We start from the raw sequence: 21,301 nt of genomic DNA on the forward strand, positions 1-21,301 counted from the left end.
GCCCGAGAGGTGGCAGCGCCGGGGGCCTCACGCGCCGGAGGGAGCGGACCGGACGGGACGGGACTAGAGGAGGCGCTGCCGCCACAGTGGCCGGGGACCGGCGACGGGAGCCGCGGCCTCCCGGACCCTGCTGCCCAGGCCAGCTCAGGGAGAGCGGGGAGTAGGAAAACCCCACCCTCGGGGGCACCCCCGGAGCGGAGGCGGGAGCGGGGACGGGGAGCAGCCTCTCTCCCGGCCGGAGGGAAGACCCTCACCACTCGGGCGAGGCAAGGGGGAGACCCCTGGAGGGGAGACTCTCTCCTTCGTAGGGGCGAGGAAAACCCCCATCCTGGCCCGGGGATAGACCTCCAGAAGTAGAAAGGGGTGATCTTACTAAAGGAAGCCGACCGAGTGAGACCGCCCCAGCGTGCCTCCACCCCTCCAAACGCACACTCTCAGCAGTTCAGGACTTTTCGAGGCGAAGAGAAAAGGGGGAAATGCCTATGGAGTAGGCGCCCTGCATCCTATCCAGTACTCACGGGGGAGAGGAGTCCTTGCATTGAGAAGCGGGGGACCCTCCAGGGACAGAAGAGGAGTCGGCTTTCAGCCTTTCAGGAGAGGGGAAGAACTGTCCCCTCAACTTCCTTGTACCTAGACAGTGGAACAGGGCAGAGCCCCTCCGCTCAGATCTCCAGCAGACACAAGGAGCCCTCCACTCCCGAAAGATCCACTTTGGGGGGGAGGGGGACTCCCCCAAGGGGGAGGAGACAACTCCTGGTTGGGAGAGGCTCCTCCCCTCCTCCCCAGGGGAACAGGCAGGGTGTGGGGGGTGTGCCACCTTCCCCAGGTAGGACCTCCTTCTCCCCCTCCCCCTCCCCCTCCTCCCTCCGCTCCTCACCTTCAGGGGACCCGGTTCCCCTCCCCAGCTTGGGATGCTCAGCCAAGTACGGGAAGAGCCACCGAGGATGACACGCTTCATCTGCCTTTGAAGAGGGGAGTCCCTCCAACCCCAAACTCCAGTACCAGGTGGTTCCCTCCCTTTGCTGGGGGAACCTTGGAGACAGGTTAGTGCTCTCTTTCACCTTCTCTGTCCTCTTTAGGTACTAGTGGGTGAAGGGGCTGAGCTGGTGGCTCGTGGGTTTCACTGCCGGGGAAGGTAGGGTAATAACTCAGAGAATCCCCAGGGCAATGTGTTCTGAGGAAGCTCTCGGATTCCAACTGACATCTTGCCGCCCAGGCTCTGGGAAATGGGCTTCTTTAGCGTTTGAGGACTAGACGGATGGGAGTCATTTGAGGTCCCCGGGGAAATGTACGTTTTCATGCTGACGGCAGAGGAAGATCAGCAAACACTTGCATTTTCACAACGCCATCCATACGGCGTAATAATGATGGACACATCCCAACCGGACTCCCATACCTTCCTCCGTTTGGGGGCTTTTTTCACCCCAGAGTGGGCCCGCCCCAAAGTCATCGTGGCATCCCAGAGCCTGGACTTGACTAGCCTCCATTGGCATTGCGTTTTCTTACCTTGGAACCCTGCCTCAGCTTAATGTCCAGCAGATCGTTTTCTCCCACCCCTGTGGTTACCGTCTCCTGGACAAGATGATCAGCCTGTCCCCACTCACCCTTCCTCAGACACCAGGAGGCCTTCTCTTGTGACATTCTCATTCCTGGATGGAATAAAATCTTCTGGCAATAAACTCCAAAGGGAAAAGGGACAGCCCCCACATCCCAAGGCAAGAAGAAAGGGTGTAGGGAAGTCTAACTCCTGGGTCGAAGTTCCTCCCTGGGGCTGGCCCCGTACCACTGCCCCTGTGCCCTCCGCAGCTCCTGCCCTACACTGACAGGTCCTCAGGAAAAGGTAGATCCCGGATAGGAAGAGAAGGGTGCCGCTGCCTAGCCTCCTTCCACTCTTCCATCCGAATCAGTTGACCACCAGGGAGATTTGACCTCTGATGAGTTTTCTTTCAGAAGAGCACCTAACAGCTTCATCTTGTCCCTTCCTGTTTCTTGTTCGGTTCCGTGTCTCTGGAAGCTTATATTGAAGTTTTCTCTCATGAGACATGAGCAGGAATCATCAAAGCCCAGACTCTTCAGAGAAGGCAGGAGAACTGTGCCAGGAAATCCCGCTAGCTGAACCGGAGGGGGGCGCTGCGGTCAGCAGGGTGTCTTTCAGCCCGGGGTCGTTAGCTTTCCTGTTGTGCCATTAGCATCTACCTCATCATTGGCAGGCACCTCACAGCCAAACCAAGTGGGAGGCTTCATCCTACGTGATTTTGGTGTTTTCTTCTTCTTTCTCTGTCTGAGCCGTGGGGGGCTGCCTGAGTCCCTAAATGCACGTACTTGGTCCTGGAAGCTACCGGCTAGTAGTGTATGAGGCAGGGTTACGATCCGGCTTTTTACGGCTGTGCTATAGAAGGGTGTGCACGTGTTTCTTCATTCAGGTGAATGTGGCTCCTCTGTGTTTCGAGTGGTTACGTGTGTGGAGACAGTTACGCATGTACTTTTCACGCGAAACCTCCAATCACCCAGAATCCTATGTTTCTGGTAGGCCTCTAGAAGCAGGTGCTCCTGTGCAAGGACCTAGAGAAGGTGCTGGTCAGGATGCTCTGCTTGGAGAAAAGGCTCGGCCTGCCCTGGCCGGTGGGAACCCTCATGAATGGCTGCACGAAAGTCGTCTCCTGCGGCAGGGCAGCTCAGGGTCAGCCTGGGGGCCACTTCTAGAACTAGCAGGAAAGTTTAATTCCTTTTTTTTTTAATGTTTATTTATTTTTGACAGAGAGAGACAGAGCATGAGTGGGGGAGGGGCAGAGAGCGAGAGGGAGACACAGAATCGGAAGCAGGCTCCAGGCTCTGTGCTGTCAGCACAGAGCCCGACGCGGGGCTCGAACTCACGGACGGTGAGCTCATGACCTGAGCCGAAGTCGGACGCTCAACCCACTGAGCCACCCAGGCGCCCCGAGTTTAATTTCTGATGTCTCTGGTCTCAAAAGCATGAGGATCCTTGGCTCTCAACTCTAGGACTCCCTCCCCCACCTCTTGAAAGAGCCGACTGTGGTGTAATAGCAGCTTATTTCTTTACAAAGTGCTTTCCCAGACGCTGGAATGCAACCTGTTGAATGGCTCAGGGCAAACCACGTCCCAGAACTACCAGGTGTCCCACCACCGCACCGTGTAACGGCCTGGCCGGGACTGGGTTTCCCTAATTCTCCCTGCCTCTGTGGAATCCGTTAGAAGCAGATGGCTGTGGGCCTGGATTAAGCTACGATTCGGAAAGGGCTGTTTTCCAGATCGCGTCTTTTACGACGAGATCTGGTTCTTGCTGAAAAACAAGAGATGATATGCCCTCACTCCTTCATCTTCGGAGTTTACTTCATCCTGGCCTCGGTCAGCACTGGGGTGACACGATCCCCCAAGGAAAAGTTTGGGGGTTCTGACATCCCGAAAGCTACTGCAAGCTCAGCGCAGGTTTTGTAAACCGTGGCGGGCTTTGCTGCTTCCAGTCTTACCTCTCTGGTCTGTTTTCTAGTTTCTAATTTCTAATATTCTCTCCCCTCCTGCCCCATTTAAAAAAAAAAATAGCTATACTTACATAACACGTGCTAAATACTTTGAAAATATCAACTCGAGACGATCGTCACAACAACCCTATGTAGGTGCAGTTATCTCTATTTTATAGAAGAAACTGCAACACAGAGAGGTTAAGTAACTTGCCTGCGCTGGCACAGCCAGTGGGTTGTGGAGCCAGGCTTGAAACCCAGGCGGCCTGGCTGGTAATTGGTAATGTGGTAAACTTAACCACTGCTCTGTTAGTTTTGGCATTCTGTACGTGGCAGGGAGTTATCGCTCCTTAATGCCTGACCTGGCACCATACAGGGAACAATTATTGGCCTTTCAGATAAAGCGGGAAGAAAACCGTGCCTCTTATTTGGGATCTTACGTGTCTCATCCAGGATCAGTCTTCTGCTCCAACAGAGTGTCTTTTGGTTTTTCTCAGCCTTTCCCCCAGTACTGTAGTCTTCCTTAGAGGTCCTGTGGATCTGATGGAGCCTGCCCTCTGGCTGCCTTTCCCAGTTTCTATGGGTATTTCCTTTCAGTCTTCCAGCACGCAGAGAAGAATGTAGCCTGACTCAGGTTCTGCCCAGGCCCAGTGGCACGAGGCCCACCTGGAGAGAGAGGTCTGGGTAACTAGGTTGGTCGAGGGAGACATGGAAGTACCTCTTGTTTGCTTTTCTAATAATAGCCCTGAACATTAGCCTCCTGCCATTATTTTGGGGAGCATGGAATGCGTGGCAGCCACGAGCTCGTTAAGCTTCATTCACTTCCCTCCAGGGAGGAAGCTTTGGCAGTGTTTATGACTCCATCCCTTTTATTGAAGGGGGAAACCGAGGCATCAGGACTTCAGGGAGCAAGGGGTGGTTCGGTACATTTAGTGTTGGTGAGTCAGTGTCAAGGTGGGGAATAGAACCGAGGAACCTCAGTCTCTGAGATCCTATGCATTAGGCTGCCCTTCAAGAATGGGGAAGTGGCGAGGGCAAGGAAGTCCGATGGGTAAAGGGAGAATGGTGCGAAAAGATCAGAAGGACCTTTTGCTGCAAGCGTCTTGTAGCTGGTAAGGTTAAGATATATTTTGAGCGCTGGGTGGTATCTGGAGGGCTGACCGGGAGGCTGCTGTGGAGAGGTTAAATTTAACCTCTCCTAACCTGCTTGCCGCGTTGCGGAGAGGGCAGGGCACAGAACAACTAGCAAAAGGCTGAGAGTGCTTCCCCTTCTGGAATTCACGGTGATCGGCATGTGCCACACGGGTTCTGTAAACCATTTGAAATTTACTCTGTAGATTGTCCCTGTCCAACGTGGGGAGACTTTCAAATGAAGCATCCTGGAAGTCTTCTGTGTTCTTAAGATGAGGTTTCCTAGGGATCTTGAGCAGGAGATCTTGAGCAGGGGGATTCTTTACAGCCCCCCCCCCCATCCTTTCTGGGGAGGGTCCAGGGGAACTCTGGTCCTTGAGAACCTGCTGATTGTCATGTTACTACTGTTCAGCTGGGAAAACCCAGCTGTAGGACCGATTATTGCCCCAGGTGCCCTGCTTTATCCCAGATGTTACGGAGTTTTGACTTACTAATGTGCTAGGAGGTCTGACGCTTCCTGGAATGATTAGATGTCCCTATCAGTTCCCAAGTTTCCATGATTTTTTAAAAATGTTTATTTATTTATTTTGAGAGAGAGAGGGAGGGGGAGAGAGAGAGAGAGGGAGGGGGGGAGAGAGAGAGAGACCCAAACGGGGTTTACACAGTCCATGCCAAGCTCCATGCGGGGCTCGATCTTATGAATCATGAGATCATGACATGAGCTGAAATCAAGAGTTAGATGCTCAACCGACTGAGCCACCGAGGTTTCCATGATTTTAAGGCCAGATGGTAGTGGTGGGCTGAAAAGGAGGATGGTGGGGAGAGAAGCTGAGGGTGAAGGGGAAGCCCCTTCATGATGCTATTTATAAACCTAGCCTTTTTTTTTTTTTTCCTTCCTCCTGTCAACAGTTCTTGGGTTTCAACTGGGTCTCTTGCTGCTCAGTCCCCTGAGGCACTAAGGTGTTTCCCTCAGCCTTGTGGAGTGGGTGTGTCGCTGGTGAGGCCCACAGCACGGGGGACATGTGTGTACATGCAAAGATCGCGTGGGCGGGGACCTGGGGGGTGGGGTGGGGGAGAGGGACACGAGTGAGAACTCTGACCCTGAGGAGAAAGGGTGAATCTCAAGGGGAAGGGTCACCGGTCGAAGAGTGAGCTGACGGCCTGAAGGGTGTGTTGGAGTCCGGAGAGAGGGTTTGGCGGTCGTATCTGGGGTTGAGCTTTTTGACCTGCAAAGTGTGTGGATTTGTGTGTGCCATGCTTGTGCCTATTATCCGGGTGCGGATTTAGAGATCACATACGCGATGTATTTCTGCCCAGGATTCTGAATGCTGAGGCGCGCCCGCCCCGGCTCCTCGCGACAGATGCCCCGGTGGGGCTCTCAGCAGGGGCACGAGAAAGAAACACCGGCCCCGCATCTCCCGGGCGGTGCAGGCACAAACCCGTCAGGCAGCAAGTGCTCCAGGGGCTTGCCGGCATGGGCCGTAGGGGAGCGCCAAATGGCTACCAAGCGCTTCCTGCCAGCCTTTCTAGACCCTGCAGTACAGGCAGCACCCGGCGTTCTTCACCTTCCCCCGCGGAGACGTCACTCTAGCTACACCTCTCCGCCAGCAGGAGCGCCCAGGCGGTGTGGGTGGCGGCAGGGTGTGCAAACATCAGGCGTGGGCGGTCTGGCAGCGCCAGGAGTTTGCACGGAGGTGCAGCGGAGCGTGTGTGTGTGTGTGTGTGTGTGTGTGTGTGTGTGTGTGTGTGTGCCTGGCTGGGAAGGAAGGGGAGCCAGCTCTTGGCCCCGGAGTGGCTATTTTTAGCCGGGCTATCTGATTGTTACCGGTGTGCACGCAGCCGGGTGTCTCCCGGGCTCCTTGAAGCCCGGCGGGCTGAGAGGTGGGAGGTCCTTGCTGATGCCTTCTTCCTGGTGTCGGTTTGGTGTCTGTGGGCGGGAGCTCGCCAGGGGTAGCCTTAAAGGTGCGAGGGCAGCCCTACTCAGGATCTGTTGCCTCTGTGTGTGACTCTGTGCTTTGCTGGTAATGTACGTTGTGTAGCCGGTTGCGATCTCTGGGGACGCGGGCCACCGTTCGCGTGTGTGTCTCGCGTCCGATCTGTCCTTTGCTGGTTGTCATATGCAATTTATGCTTGGGATAGATCTCATGTGCCTCAGGTGCGCATGTGTGGGAATCAACAGGGTGCGCGCTCAAATAGAGCTGATACAAAACATCGTGAAGAAGTGTCGGTGTGTGCTTCGTTAGTGTGCATTTGTGTTTACTCAGACTGTTTTTCTTTACATGTTCACTTGTGCTATCTATCGGGTATGTTGTATGTAATCAAACAAGAGTCACATGATCGTAGAGTAGACTTTGGCTGATTTTACCTGGTATATGAAGTTTTTGTTTTTGTTTTCTTAATTACATAGTTTAAAATGTTATGTTGCAGGGTTTCAAGTAAGGAGGATGGAGGGAATAGCTCAATTCCGTGGGTGGTTTGATATCTCTCTTAGTCCTGAAGGAAGGGAGGGAGTCCTATTGGCTTGTCCTACGTTAAGATGTAAGGTAAGTACCAATCTGTCATCCGATAGACGATTGGCTGATACGTTGTTCGGGGCTTTGGGGACACTTGGTTGAGGGCCTTCCCATGACAGTCTCCTGTGGGAATTCTAGTGCGAAGAAGCTCTACTTCCCTGAAAGCGCAAAGATTTGAATATTATTTGCCGCTTGTAAGCGGAGGTTACACTCCCCTATTCTATTTTACTCTCCCCTTTGTTCTCTTCTGTGCAGAACCCAGAAGTACCATGGCTTCTGACCTAGAGAGTAGCCTCACCTCCATAGACTGGCTCCCGCAGCTGACCCTTCGAGCTACCATTGAGAAGCTTGGGAGTGCCTCCCAGGCTGGGCCTCCAGGTGGCGGCCGCAAGTGCCCGCCGGGCTCACCCACAGATCCGAATGCCACCCTGAGCAAAGACGAGGCAGCTGTCCACCAGGATGGCAAACCACGGTACAGCTATGCCACCCTCATCACCTATGCCATCAACTCCTCTCCTGCCAAGAAGATGACCCTCAGCGAGATTTACCGCTGGATCTGTGACAACTTCCCCTATTACAAGAACGCTGGCATCGGTTGGAAGGTGGGATGGCTTCTGTAGCCTGCGCTTATTTTCAGCCCTTGACAACCTTTTCCTCGACTTTTGTTTCTTCCTGTAACCTGGTCCGGTTCGCTCTGACCTGTTGCAGAGATGTGCGAACTTAAAAATCTTACCATTTCCCATCCCCTGCTCTTTTTCAGAGTTGAACAACTTTCATAAGGTATATCAGGGAAACTCCAAGGGATACCGAGCTACTGAGTGTAGTTATGAGGACGGCAGGATGCTTGTTGCTCGTCATACCCTCTTATCTTCTGAGTCCTCAAAAAGGAGATTCATTCATTTCACAAATGCTTATTGCCACGCTGCTATGTTCAAGTCACTGTGCAAGGCATGGCATTGCTCCTTCCTACCTAGAGGTAGGAGCCTCATCAGATTTCCAAAGCTTCATTGCACATAATCCTCCTCTTTTAAAGAATCGTATGCCACTAATAATAATAATAATAAGGTCCTTCACCAACACCTCATCCGCCAAGCAAGTCCTAAGAGGATAAGTTGTTTGGCTGGAGCTAAAGGAGGAAGGAAACTCCTCTTCCAGGCAGAGAAGGAAGACTGATGTTCTCAGTTTTTTGGAAGCGCAGCTCATCTGCCAATTGTTGAGTAGGACTGGGACTCTAACGCAGTTCTTTCGCTCTGCAAATCACCAGTTAATGTACAAACCAGATGATGAGCTGGAGACTATTAAAGGCGTTCAGGTTTTCCTTTATGAATATGCCCCCGCCACAAACCACAACCCCCAACCTCACCCAGCACACATAGGCAACATGGCTTCTTTCCTCCAAATGTGAGCATTCCGTGGGCGGTTGAGAAAACAAAAGGTGGACCTGTGCCGTTGTTTTGCTCCTAATTTATGTTTTGTTTTTATTTACATAAACCGTTTTCAAGTGTTATTGTTTGACCACGGATAGAATGAATTAAGAAACTGGACAGAGGTGATTTCAAAAAGCATTTTTTTTTAATGTTTATTTATTTTTGAGAGAGACAGAGACCGCATGTGAGTGGGTTAGGGGCAGAGAGAGAGGGAGACACAGAATCCGAAGCAGGCTCCGAGCTGTCCGTACAGAGCCCGACGCGGGGCTCAAACCCACGAACTGGGAGATCATGACCTGAGCTGAAGTCGGACATTCAACCGACTGAGCCACGCGGGCCCCCCTGGACAGATGTGATTTTGAGGCGTTTATAAGCCTATTTTCAGTTGGGTGGAAAGATTGAAAAACTACATAATCAGATTATATACTTCTTTTATATACTGGAAGCACCTGGTGGTCAAGTTTATAGCCATTACCTCCCATCAGTTTAATTTCCTCATTTTCGTGTCTCATTGCTCTTGCTGTCTAGTAGGTAAGTTCCTCCATCAGTAAAGAGGTGCTCAGTTTGCTTGGTACTTGAACTTTATTGTGTGTTATGTCCTTTGGTGTCCCTCTGTGTCCTGTTGGAAAATTTTCTGCTTTACACAATGCTCAAAGCTAACTTGCTTCTCTGTTTCCCTAGAATTCAATTCGGCACAACCTTTCTCTCAACAAGTGTTTCCGGAAGGTGCCCAGACCTCGGGATGACCCTGGGAAGGTGAGACACTCCTGTAAGCATTGAAAGAAGGGGCAGGAAGGAGAGAGGAGTAGTTGACAGCCCGGAGTCCTGTGGCTGTTTTAATTATCCAGAAGAGGAAATCCTGTTAATTAGAGAAGCAGCTTTATTTTTTTCTCAAAGGAACAGCGTGGCTATCAAGCTTGTGGGCCTCCACTAGCATGAGTGATTAAGAAAAGATGCTGAAAGGAGCGCCTGGGTGGCTCAGTTGGTTGAGCGTCCAACTTCGGCTCAGGTCATGATCTCATGGTTCATGAGTTCGAGCCCCACGTCGGGCTCTGTGAGGACAGCTGGGAGCCTGGAGCCTGCTTCAGATTCTGTGTCTCCCTCTCTTTCTCTGCCCCTCCCCAGCTTGCACTCTGTCTCTCCCTCTCTCAAAAATAAATAAACATTAACAACAACAACAACAACAACAAAATTTAAAAAAAAAAGAAAAATGGTGAAATCTTATTTTTAAATAGACTTATTTATGGTAAAGTTGACTTTAATGCTGTCTTTTTTAATGTGTGGTACTCTTTCTAGATGTAAAAGGTGGACTTCAGAACCTTTGTAGGAACTTTTCTGTACAAAAACCCCATGACTTTTATCTTTAAAGGGGAAAAGAGATAGACCAGTTTCTTCATTGGATCAATGTGGACACTAGAGTTCAGGAGAGCCTTGCCTCAGATCACACAGAAGGGAAGGGTTGTGTCTGGACATTTCCAGCTCTTTGAACTAGATACCAATGTTTTGGCCCTCCAGAACAATCCAGGCCTATGTTTGGACCACTGGGCATACCTCTGACATACTCGTTGGGCTTTTAGGACGTATTTACTCCTCAAAAATAGCCAGTTCCCTCAGGATTCTGTGTGGTTCTCCATTTCTTTTCCTTTTGTTTTTCTTTTTTTCAAAAAATTTTTTTAACGTTTATTCATTTTTGAGAGACAGACAGAGACAGAACATGACCAGGAAGGGGCAGAGAGAGAGGGAGACTCAGAATCTGAAGCAGGCTCCAGGCTCTGAGCTGTCAGCACAGAGCCCGACACGGAGCTCGAACTCACGAACTGCGAGATTATGACCTGAGCTGAAGTCGGACGCTCAACCGACTGAGCCACCCAGGTGCCCCTCCTTTTTCTTTTCTTTTTTTTTTTTTATAAGTTTATTTAATTATTTTGAGACAGCGTGAGAGGGAGAGAGAGAATCCCAAGCAGGCTCCACACTGTGAGCGCAGAGCCCGATGCAGGGCTTGAACTCAAAACCCTGAGATCACGACCTGAGGCAAACCAAGAGTCGGACGCTTAACTGACTGAGCCACCCAGATACCCCTCTCCGGTTATTTTTCTTAATATGACTTATTTGTTGGTGAAAATTCTCCCAAATATCTGCTTTACCAGAGGTGGGAATTTCCATGTGTAATGATTTTGTTTTCTGTGGGGATGGGTTCTCCTTCCAGGGCTCTTACTGGACGATCGACACCTGCCCTGACATCTCCCGGAAGAGAAGACACCCTCCAGATGATGATGTAAGTCCCCACCTCGTGGGGAGGGGCTGCTTCTGCTCCACCTGCTCCTTCCGCATCCTTTCCCGTATTTTCAGTCCTTTTCTATGTTTGGGGCAAAGGAGGAATGCCCGCAGAGGTGAAACCATGGGTCTTGGGAGGATGTTTGGTTTCTACGTATAGATTTTGTTCTTTCACAATCCTTAGCTATCTCAAGACTCGCCAGAACAGGAGGCAAGCAAGAGCCCACGGGGAGGCGTTCCAGGGAGTGGAGAAGCCTCACTGCCTTCCGAGGGGAATCCTCAGATGTCCCTTCAGAGCCCCACATCTATCACCAGCTACAGCCAGGTGAGAAGTAGAGGTGTCAGGTGCCTAGGGATGCGTGGATGGGGGTGGGGGACAGTTGAATGGTTTCATACATCTGCCAGTTCAAAACTACGTATTGGGGATTTGCGATGCAGTAGGAGATAAATTGGGAAGGAAGGGGAGAGCACAAGAGGGAAGCTGAGAGGTAGACGTAACAGAACGTGGAGAGTGATCGGGGGGAATAAAGTGGTAAGACGAGAAGAAGGGGAGCCAGAAGGTTAGGAGAGAGGAAGGTGGATGGAACATAAGAAAAGGGCTAGAGGTAATCGTGGTAGGAATAAATGAGACAGAAGGAGAACATGACATTCATTCACTGAAAAGTCAGGAGAGGATGACGGCAAGCCAGAGAGCTTGGGGACCATTCAAGGGCTGTTTGGGGCCTTATTTAGGACACGCATCAAGTCTTTCTTACTCCTTTTTGCAGGGCACAGGATCTGTGGATGGCGGAGCAGTGGCAGCCGGGGCTCCAGGCCGAGAAAGCGCTGAGGGTCCCCCTCCCCTGTATAATACCAACCATGACTTCAAGTTCTCCTACTCAGAGATCAATTTTCAGGATCTAAGTTGGTCCTTCCGCAACCTCTACAAATCCATGCTGGAGAAATCTTCCTCCTCTCAGCATGGTGAGTCTGCACTTGGGATGAGAGCATGAACATCTTCAGCTTATACTTGTACTTCTGAATGGGTGGTGACGTTCTCTTCTCTCCCATCTGTCTTATATATATATTTTTTAATGTTTCTTTATTTTTGAGAAAGAGACAGAACATGAGCGGGGGAGGGGCAGAGGGAGAGGGAGACGCAGAATCCGAACCAGGCTCCGGGCTCTGAGCTGTCAGCACAGAGCCCGATGCGGGGCTCGAACTCACGGACTGTGAGATCATGACCTGAGCTAAAATTGGACGTTTAAGTGACTGACCCATCCAGGCACTCCTTTTTAGTTTTTTGGTTTTTTTTTTCCAACGTTTATTTATTTTGGGGACAGATAGAGACAGAGCATGAACGGGGGAGGTGCAGAGAGAGAGGGAGACACAGAATCGGAAACAGGCTCCAGGCTCTGAGCCATCAGCCCAGAGCCCGACGCGGGGCTCGAACTCGCAGACCGCGAGATCGTGACCTGGCTGAAGTCGGCCGCTTAACCAACTGCGCCACCCAGGCGCCCCTCCTTTTTAGTTTTTTAAAAAATGTTTATTTTTGAGAGAGAGAGAGCATGCAAGTTGGGAAGGGGCAGAGAGACAGGGAGACAGAAGATCTGAAGCGGGCTCTGTGCTGACAGCAGAGAGTCCTGTGTGGGGCTTGAACTCACCTGAGCCAAAGCCTGATGCTTAACCAACTGAAGCACCCTGGTGTCCCTTTTTCAACGTTTTAATGTCTATTTATTTGTTCTGAGAGAGAGAGAGAGAGAGCGCAAGCACGAGAAGCAGGAGGGACAGAGAGAGAGGGAGAAAGAGAATCTCAAGCAGGCTCTGTGCTGCCAGCACAGAACCCTACATGGGGCTCGATTTCACGAACTGGGAGATCGTGACCTGAAAGCCGAAACGAAGAGTTGGACGCTTAATCCGCTGGGCCACCCAGGCGCCCTGGCCTTTTATCTTCTTTTTAACCCAAGGGGAGGGTGGTCACTGGTCAGGGGAAGCATCTCATAAAATAAAATTGTTTGTGGAGTCCAGCTCTTCTGGCTTAATTCTGAAGGACAGCCGTTTCAAGAGGCAGGCTAGGTTATTAGGTTCAGAAAGTGAGTTGGAGGGATTCCCCTTTCCAGAACGAAGGGCAGTGACTTTATGGCTGAACGCAGGTCATTTAGAGGATGGCCACGAGGGGGCAGCAGTGGTATCCTTACCCTCAGAACTCCTGCTATGTTGTGAGACAATTTTTTAGCATTGTTATATTTATGTCGGTTTTTAGCAGGAAAAATCTCAAACATCTGCAAGACTAGAGAAAACTGTATAATGAACCCTTACGTTTCCAACTTTAACACAGCCCAGTTTTAACAGCTACCAATATATTTTTTTAGTTAATTTATTTATTAAAACATTTTTTTTTAAGGTTCTTTATTCATTTGAGAGAGAGAGGGGGCACAAGCAGGGGAGGGGCAGAGAGGACAGACAGCATCTGAAGCAGGTTCTGTGCCATCAGCGCAGAACTGTGAGTTCACGACCGCAGAACTGTGAGTTCACAGCTGAGATCAAGAGTTGAACGCTTAAGCAACTGAACTACCCAGACACCCCTGTTTATTTTTGAGAGCGAGAGAGTGCGCGTGTGTGAGCTAGAGAGAGGCAGAGAGAGAGGGAGGGAGGGAATCCCAAACAGGCTCCGTGCCTGTCAGCAAGGCTCAAAACCACAAACCATGAGATCATGACCTGAGCCGAAACCAAGAGTCAGACTCTTAACCAACTGAGCACCTAGGCGCCCCTAACAGCTACCAGTATTTTGTTCAGCTTGTTTCATTTACCACCCAGCTTTTTTTTTTTTTTTAATTGGAGTAATTTAATGAACTTCTCAGACATATCATCCCGCCTATAGATACGATATCAGTATGCATCCTTAATGATGGAGACTTGGTTATCGGGGGAGGGGCAGGAGAGAGGGAGATACAGAATCGGAAGCAGGCTCCAGGCTCTGAGCTGTCAGCCCAGAGCCCGACCGGGGCTCAACTCACGGACCGCAAGATCATGACCCGAGCCGAAGTCGGACGCTCAACGACTGAGCCACCCAGGCGCCCCTATAATTTACTTTTTAAACTCCACCTGATTTCTGACTTCTTTTGAGACCATGGTTCCGGGCCTCCTGCCAGGTCCCCGAAGAATAGCACAAAGAGGCACATGCTGATTTTTTGCTGAAATTTCGGCAGTTGCCACGCTGTCAAGGCCCTCCCTCTGTCTGTGAAACCTGCAGAGGTCGGGGAGCGGTGGGAGGCAGACGGGGCCGAGGGGACCCTTGCTGTCCCAGAACGCCCGTATCCTTTGAAGCCTGGGGTTTCTGGCCTCCCACCTCCAGCCCGTGGAAATCCCTCTTGGCCGAAAAACGCGTTGCCCGATTGGCTCTCCTGCTTGCTCCGCCCCGCAGGCTTTTCGTCTCTCCTGGGGGACATGCCGCCCTCCAACAACTACTACATGTACCAGCAGCAGCCGCCGCCACCTCAGCAGCAGCAGCAGCCGCCGCCACAGCCGCCACCCCAACAGTCCCAGCCGCAGCAGCAGCAGCAGGCAACGGCCCAGGGCCCCTCGACTGTCGGGGGCGCGCCCCCGCTGCACACCCCGAGCCCGGATGCTTGTACCCCCCCAGGGGGGAAGCAAGCTGGGGCCGAGGGCTACGGGCCTCCCTCCGTGATGGCCATGCACCCACCCCCACTGCAGCACGGAGGCTACCGCCCGCACCAGCACCACCCGCACGCCCATCCTGCCCAGCCACCGCCTCCGCCGCCACAGCAGGCACCAGGCCAAGCTCCTGTCAATAGTACTGGCTTCGGTGAGTAAGGACGTGCCGGGAGGCCCCGCGGAGGGCCGACTGAACCCCCCCCCCTCCCCGGGTGGGACTGTCGCCTGGAGATGCGGTCGGTTCCGAAGTTACGGTTCGCTCGTCTGAGTGAGCCCAACTTGCCACCTGGGGCTCTGTCTTCTGGAATTCTCGGACCAGCCTCGATTGCTGGACGTAGTCTCTGGCCTGCCCTCGAGGCTGCCCATCCCTAGAGCGCCGGTAGCTCTACCAGTCCTCAGTCTCCAGGGAGGGAGATTGCGAGATGGTGTTTGTGATGTGATTGAGGACCTGGCATGCGGGCGGCCCGCCGTCGGCTGGCTGCCGGCTTACCCTTCCCTCCGTTTCTTACCCACTTGCCCCTTCTCTCTCCAGCCTTTCCTCCTGACTGGTGCTGCAATATCGACTCCTTAAAGGAAAGCTTTAAGATGGTGAATCGGCTCAACTGGTCCAGCATTGAACAGTCACAGCTCTCAGGTTAGTGGTGAAAAGGTGGTGACCGGAGGGCAGGGGAAGACAGCGTTAGCGGAAAACCCAGTAGGAACCAGACCCAGAAGGGGAAGTTTGAGGGTGAAGGACTCCACTGCTTCCCCTCCATATTTCACAGGGTGGACAATGCCGATGTTCTTTTCAGAGTAATTTTAATTAATTTTGCCTTAACTCACTCAAAGTATGGCGGTGTTTTTATCCTAGCCACTTCTGTCCCCGGAGAGGGAAGGCTGTCAGGAATTCAGAAACCTGGACCACCATTCTGCGGTTTTTTTGTTTGTTTGTTTATTTTACATTTATTTATTTATTTATTTATTTATTTATTTATTTATTTTTTCCCAACGTTTATTTATTTTTGGGACAGAGAGAGACAGAGCATGAACGGGGGAGGGGCAGAGAGAGAGGGAGACACAGAATCGGAAACAGGCTCCAGGCTCTGAGCCATCAGCCCAGAGCCTGACGCGGGGCTCGAACTCACGGACCGCGAGATCGTGACCTGGCTGAAGTCGGACGCTTAACCGACTGCGCCACCCAGGCGCCCCTACATTCATTTATTTTTGAGACACAGAGTGAGTCACAAGCACAAGTGAGACACAGAGCACAAGCGGGGGAGGGGCAGAGAGAGAAGGAGGCACAGAATCTGAAGCAGGCTCCAGGCTCCGAGCAAGCGTCCAGCACAGAGCCCGACGTGGGGCTCGAACCCACGAACCGTGAGATCATGACCTGAGCCGGCGGCGGTCACTTAACCGACTGAGCCACCCAGGCGCCCCGCCATTTTGGCGTTTTGTCACCGCTTACTACCAGCGTGACTACGGCAAATTCACTCACTCACTTGGAAATTTTCTTTTCTTTACCAGTACGATGGAAGTTATAAGAAGGATTTAGTAAGGAACAACTAGAAGAAGAAGAGTTTGAAAACGTAGAGCCCCAAGAGATGTCGATTACTGCTGGCAATGAGTATAGCCCGTGGTGTTGACTTATGATGTGGCTGGAACAGTGACAGGGGGTAGACACGGTAGGGGCTTGGGGACCTCTGCCGAGGGTAGCATTTCTTGCTTCTCTGTTTGCAGAACTGATGGAGTGTCTGCGACAGGCAGAGCAGAAGAACTGGAGCCTCGACCAGCATCACATTGCCAATCTGTGTGACTCACTCAACCACTTCCTTACTCAGACTGGTCACGTGCCCCCCCAGGGGGGCTCCCACCGGCCACCAGCCCCTGCCCGTATCTCTGACTCCTGTGCCCTTACCAGTGGCAAGCAAGAGCCAGCCATGAACCCAGGTAGTGAACCAAGCAAGCTGCCGAGGGGGTGGAGCTTGTAATGAGAAGGGAGGGGGAGGCAGAGGGCCGGACGGAATTGAGAAAAACCGTCTGATGGGCGGTGACCCACCCTGGGCGGTGGGACTAGTTTGGCTGCTATGCTGACTGACTGAACGGCTCTCGTGTCAGTAAAGTCCTATATGGAAAACCTGTGTGATTCCTTCGTACACCTTAATTTGGGAGACTAGAATTACTTAAGGAAAGGGAAGGGAAAGGGTCCATTCCAAATTTGTGTCTCAGCAACCCCTACCCGAATCATATCAGGTGGAGTTGAGATTCGCTAGTTACGTGAGCTTCAAACCAGTGAAACGAGGGATTCAATGATCACGTTTCTATATTGGGTCATGCTTCTAATAGCTATGATATTTCACAGTTTTAGGGACAATTAGGGTGCCTTTTCACACGGAGTGGGGAAGACTGTTAGCTCCTGCAGAAAGCCTTTATGCCTGCTGGAGCTACAGAACAGAGTAGGGAAGGGAGAAGACATTCAGAGGAGGAAGCATTACTCCCTTTCCTTTCTCTATTGGGCCCTCCTTCATTGAGTATAGTGAAGCATACTCAAGTAACTCAAATAATTCTTGTCTTGCTTTGGCAGTGAACTCTTATGTGCACCCACAAGCCCCCCACCTCTACCCTGGCCCGTCACCAATGTACCCAATCCCCACCCAGGACTCAGCAGGATACAATCGCCCAGGTAAGAGCCAGGAAGCTTTTTTCTCCAACACCCCAACGCTGTCTACCCTGACGAGTTGTCTTGTTTTCCTCTGGCACTGAGCCTGCCTTCTCTTTCCTTTTTACCTGCCCCTGCTGGGAGTGGGTGAGCCTTCATGAGTTCCAAGGCCAGAGGGCAGGCCCCTTGCTAGGGAGGTATAGGTCCTGGAAGCCTAAGGAAGACTGACTTTATTTATTTATTTATTTATTTATTTATTTCTTAAAGTCTTTTTAAAAATGCTTATTTATTTTTGAGAGAGAGAGACTGAGTGTGAGTGGGGAGAGAGGGAGACACAGAATCCAAAGCAGGCTCCAGGCTCCGAGCTGTCAGCATAGATAGAGCCTGACGCGGGGCTTGAACTCATGAACCATGGGATCGTGACCTGAGCCGAAGTCGGATGCCCAACCGACTGAGCCACCCAGGCGCCTCAAGACTGATTTGCTTTAAACGTAACTTGTGCCTGCAATAACAAAAGGAAGTAAAAGCATCCATATAAATGAAAGATGGAGAACATTTATGTCTAGCTTTGGAATCTAGATGGGAGATACGCTCAGGCAGTTAAAGTGAACATGTTATACAAATGGACCTGCTTTGTGCCCATGTCTGCATTCCTGTCACCCGGCTTCTAGTATCAGGGGCCTGGGACTGAACTATCTCTGTTGCGGGTGGGGGCGGAGTGGGGGGGAGTTGAAGGAAGACCGTAACTTGCCATAAATAGTATAGAATTAACAGGTTGTTCACTTTAAATCACTATTATTTTCCCACCTAACCCCAAGTGTTTTCAGTGTTTCGGGTGACATCTGACACTTTCTCCATGTGTTCCTTATCCGTGTAGTACATATACAAATTTCTGTTCTGTGATTTCATATAACAGTACATTCTGTGCATTTTTTTTTCATTGCCACGTGGTCTTCATAAGTATAATTCTTAGTGCCTGCCTACTATGACATTGCCATGTAACCCTGTTTACTCTGGTTTATTTCCTGAGACCCAGCCGGAGTGGTGGCTAAGCAACAAAAATAACTCTGGGCTGATAAGGGCAATAGTTTCTCCAGCCCTTCGTGGAATTATTTGGGGCGGAGCACTGCCTGTCTAGGTTGCGAGAATAGCTTCCCATCCGCTCTCCTTTTAATTTCTTCCTGTCTTTCCGACAGCACACCATATGGTCCCTCGGCCACCGGTTCCACCTCCTGGTGCCAATGAGGAGATCCCTGATGACTTCGACTGGGACTTGATCACTTAGGGCATCACGGAGTGTGGCCACGAGCCCAAGGCTGGGTGGTGAAGTCTGGCAGTGGGGCAAGAGCAGCCCCAGCCCCTCCCTTCCTCCTTGCCTGTATATACTTATATATTCTCTTTTTTTCTTGCTCTGTCAGAGAAGCCACCGCAAGATGCTGCCGAAGATAACCCCCCCCCTTTCCTGCCTCCTTCTTCCTCTTTCTTCTTGTTTTTTCCCCCTAATTCTTTTATTATTATTCTTATTATGGTATTATTATTATTATTATTGTTATTATTATTATTGGTTATATGCTGTTCCCCGTCTCCTGTCCCTACTCCACGGACCATGTCCACCCCTTGCTAATTTAAAATCATCTGGCTGGAAGGGGAGGCCCCGATGGCTGCAGAGAAGGGTTTCCAACTTTGATTTACCTTTCTCTTTGAGAAACTCGATGCTAATCCCACCTTTTGGCCCTAAATCGTTTTCTGTTCCTGTCAGTTCAGTCCAGTCCTAGAGAAGCCACCTTATCGAGTAAAAGGGATCTGAAACACTGCTTGGCAGCCGCGAATTTGCAGGTTTTACTCAATGGTGCTAATTTTGTCCTCCGAGCTCTTCCTTGTCCCTTTATATCTCCAATCCTTCCTTCTGCCGAGCCTCACTCCCCATCAAGGGCAAGAGCGATGGAGGGTGACGATAAAATCCTAGTGGAATAAGAGGTCTGGGGTGGGTCGAGTCAAGTACTGTAGAGGGGCGATAGAATATAAAACCGTCAGAAATTGGGTATATGCTACTAGAAACTTCCATTGGCTCGTTCTTAGCCCTCTGTCTATTGGGCATAGATTTGGTCTTGGCCGGAACTCTGCTTCTATGATAGGGACGAGGACAACCATTCAGTATAGGTTGGGCTTTTAGGAGATGGCTTCAGTTCAACCCTTCTGAGTTTTCAAACATAATTTCCTCTGGAAATCCACTGTGGCTCTTATTTGCATTTACAAACGATCCTTCAATCCCTTTTGCCCATTCGGCAAATTTTATTTTGTCCTCCTCCGGCTGTTTGCTCAGTTCCTTCCCTTTTATTTTTCTTCCCCCGTTTTCTGGAACTCTCAAGAAAGAAAAGTGAGCCATTCTCGCCCTCTTAGTCTCATCCTATGCTAGGACAACATGGGAATCTCTTTCCCGCTGATCATAGCAGAACCGAACCTTTAGTGGTAGCGGTGGGAGGGTGGGGGAAGGAAATAGGAGTCGGCATACACATGGGTAGGGAATATTGCAGTTATTTAACTATGTGGGCAAGTAACTTCTCTCAGAATCCAGATCACTGGGGCTGAAGCTTTTGCGATTAGGCTTTTGAGGCGTGAAGGAGATAGGTTGTGGGGAGTACGTAATCTAGAGGGGAGAGTTTGTGAGGATCAAAGGAGACTCCCAGAATAAGGTACGGGGACAACTTCTCTCCAACGAGGAGTGGCCATGAGTTACTGTTGCAAAGTACTTAGTGTGTACTTAATGTTAATTGTTGAATATTAGTTATGAGAGGGAAAAACAATTTTACTTCTGTTTCCATTTCCCTGAATGTTCGCTTTCTGGAAGCTACAGGACAAAAATGTAAGGAATGGACAAGGCCACTCTCTCCGTGATTTCTGCTTTTCGTTCACATTCTTTTATTTACCGATGACTTCCAGGAGATCTAGCTTTCCGCTCCTCGGCTTTTCCCCCTCCCCCACCCCTCCCTCTCTTTGTAAGGGGGTTATACACGAGAGCTCGTTGAAGAAGGCTGGAGCACAGGGGCAAGAAAGGGCGGTTAACTAAAGAGCACTTTATTTCTGTGAAGTTCTTTGTAAGAAATGGGGGCATGAGTGGCTTGAATCCCCCGTTGTGTTGGAGGGCGGTCAGTGGGGTTGAAGTATGACGTAATATTTCCCATTGGGGAAAGGAGAATTTCTCTCAGAGGGTGGCACGATGCCTTTGCCCCGTGGTCCTATTCTAGGCATCTGTTCCTTATTCCTTCCAGTCAAGGTGCCTCCTACGTACACCCTGCCATCTGTTCTCCCCAAGATTCCCCCTTTACAAGCGATGAGTGATGATCACTTCTCTTCTCTAAGCCCCTTTTCTACTCAGCTCCACACAGGATCTGCGAGGGTAGACTAAATGGTACATGTAAATGTTCCTTGTTTATAATTCATCTGTGTCTTCTGGAAACTAGTCTCATTAAGGCTCTGGCGGGCAGCTGGAGTAACTGAAATTTGGGGCTAGGGCTGAAGATCGCCTCTCAGACCTCCTGAGATTTTTAGCTCCCTTCCATTGAACTCAGCCTTGCTAAACGGCACAGGACAAAGCTGACCCTCTTTGGGCCTCAGTTTCCCCTCCCCTCCACGCAATGGAAAGAATACTACCTTTTTTTGGAGAGTCTGGCATTGCTGGGCTCGAAGTACAGTTGTTGTTGTATTGGGTGATGTGTGCAAAACCGCGGGAGCTCACTGCCTCCAAGAGGAAATAGGGGAGAAATTTGGAGGAGAGGGACCGAAGGAGCAGTTACTTGGTAGAGGTCCACCCATCCTTGCTTTCCTCTCTTCAGCCCCCATGTTTCTGGTTTGGTGAGTCCTTCATACCACCCATAATGCTTTGCATTGGTGCAGGCTGGCAAGGGGGTGTTTGGTCTCACAAGTTGTTGTTGTTTTTTGCATGCTTTCTTAATAAAAAAAAAAAAAAAAAAAGGAAGACGAATGTTGACGCTTTTATCTTACTGGTGCCGCTCTCAAATGTCTTTTGGCCAGGGTAGGAAGGGAGAAAAGCGGAAACATTTGTTTGCAGCTGGCCTTGTAGCCCTCCCCGCCCTCCCACCACTGGGTTTGATTGGTTGACTTTGAAATTTTTTGGTAAGATTCGGGGGGAAAGAAGAATCAAAACACATTCCTTTAATTTTTTTTTTT

The 21,301-nt window shown here is 50.7% G+C and overlaps 1 protein-coding gene across 1 annotated transcript; it reads left to right on the forward strand.

Annotated features, from left to right (window-relative positions):
- The first annotated feature begins 6 nt into the window (after nt 1-6).
- Nucleotides 7-21,085, forward strand: FOXJ2 (forkhead box J2). The gene is made up of 11 exons (XM_040462942.1): nt 7-1,043; nt 7,379-7,725; nt 9,232-9,306; nt 10,757-10,825; nt 11,009-11,149; nt 11,592-11,787; nt 14,228-14,629; nt 15,011-15,112; nt 16,195-16,404; nt 17,039-17,137; nt 18,310-21,085. Exons 2-11 carry the CDS (start codon nt 7,393-7,395, stop codon nt 18,396-18,398), a joined length of 1,716 nt encoding a protein of 571 aa, XP_040318876.1. The 5' UTR covers nt 7-1,043; nt 7,379-7,392; the 3' UTR covers nt 18,399-21,085.
- The last annotated feature ends 216 nt before the right edge of the window (nt 21,086-21,301 follow it).

The sequence above is a fragment of the Herpailurus yagouaroundi genome, unplaced genomic scaffold (genome assembly GCF_014898765.1).
Source record: "Herpailurus yagouaroundi ecotype Mexico unplaced genomic scaffold, PumYag 355, whole genome shotgun sequence".
Classification (NCBI taxonomy): Eukaryota; Metazoa; Chordata; class Mammalia; order Carnivora; family Felidae; genus Herpailurus; species Herpailurus yagouaroundi.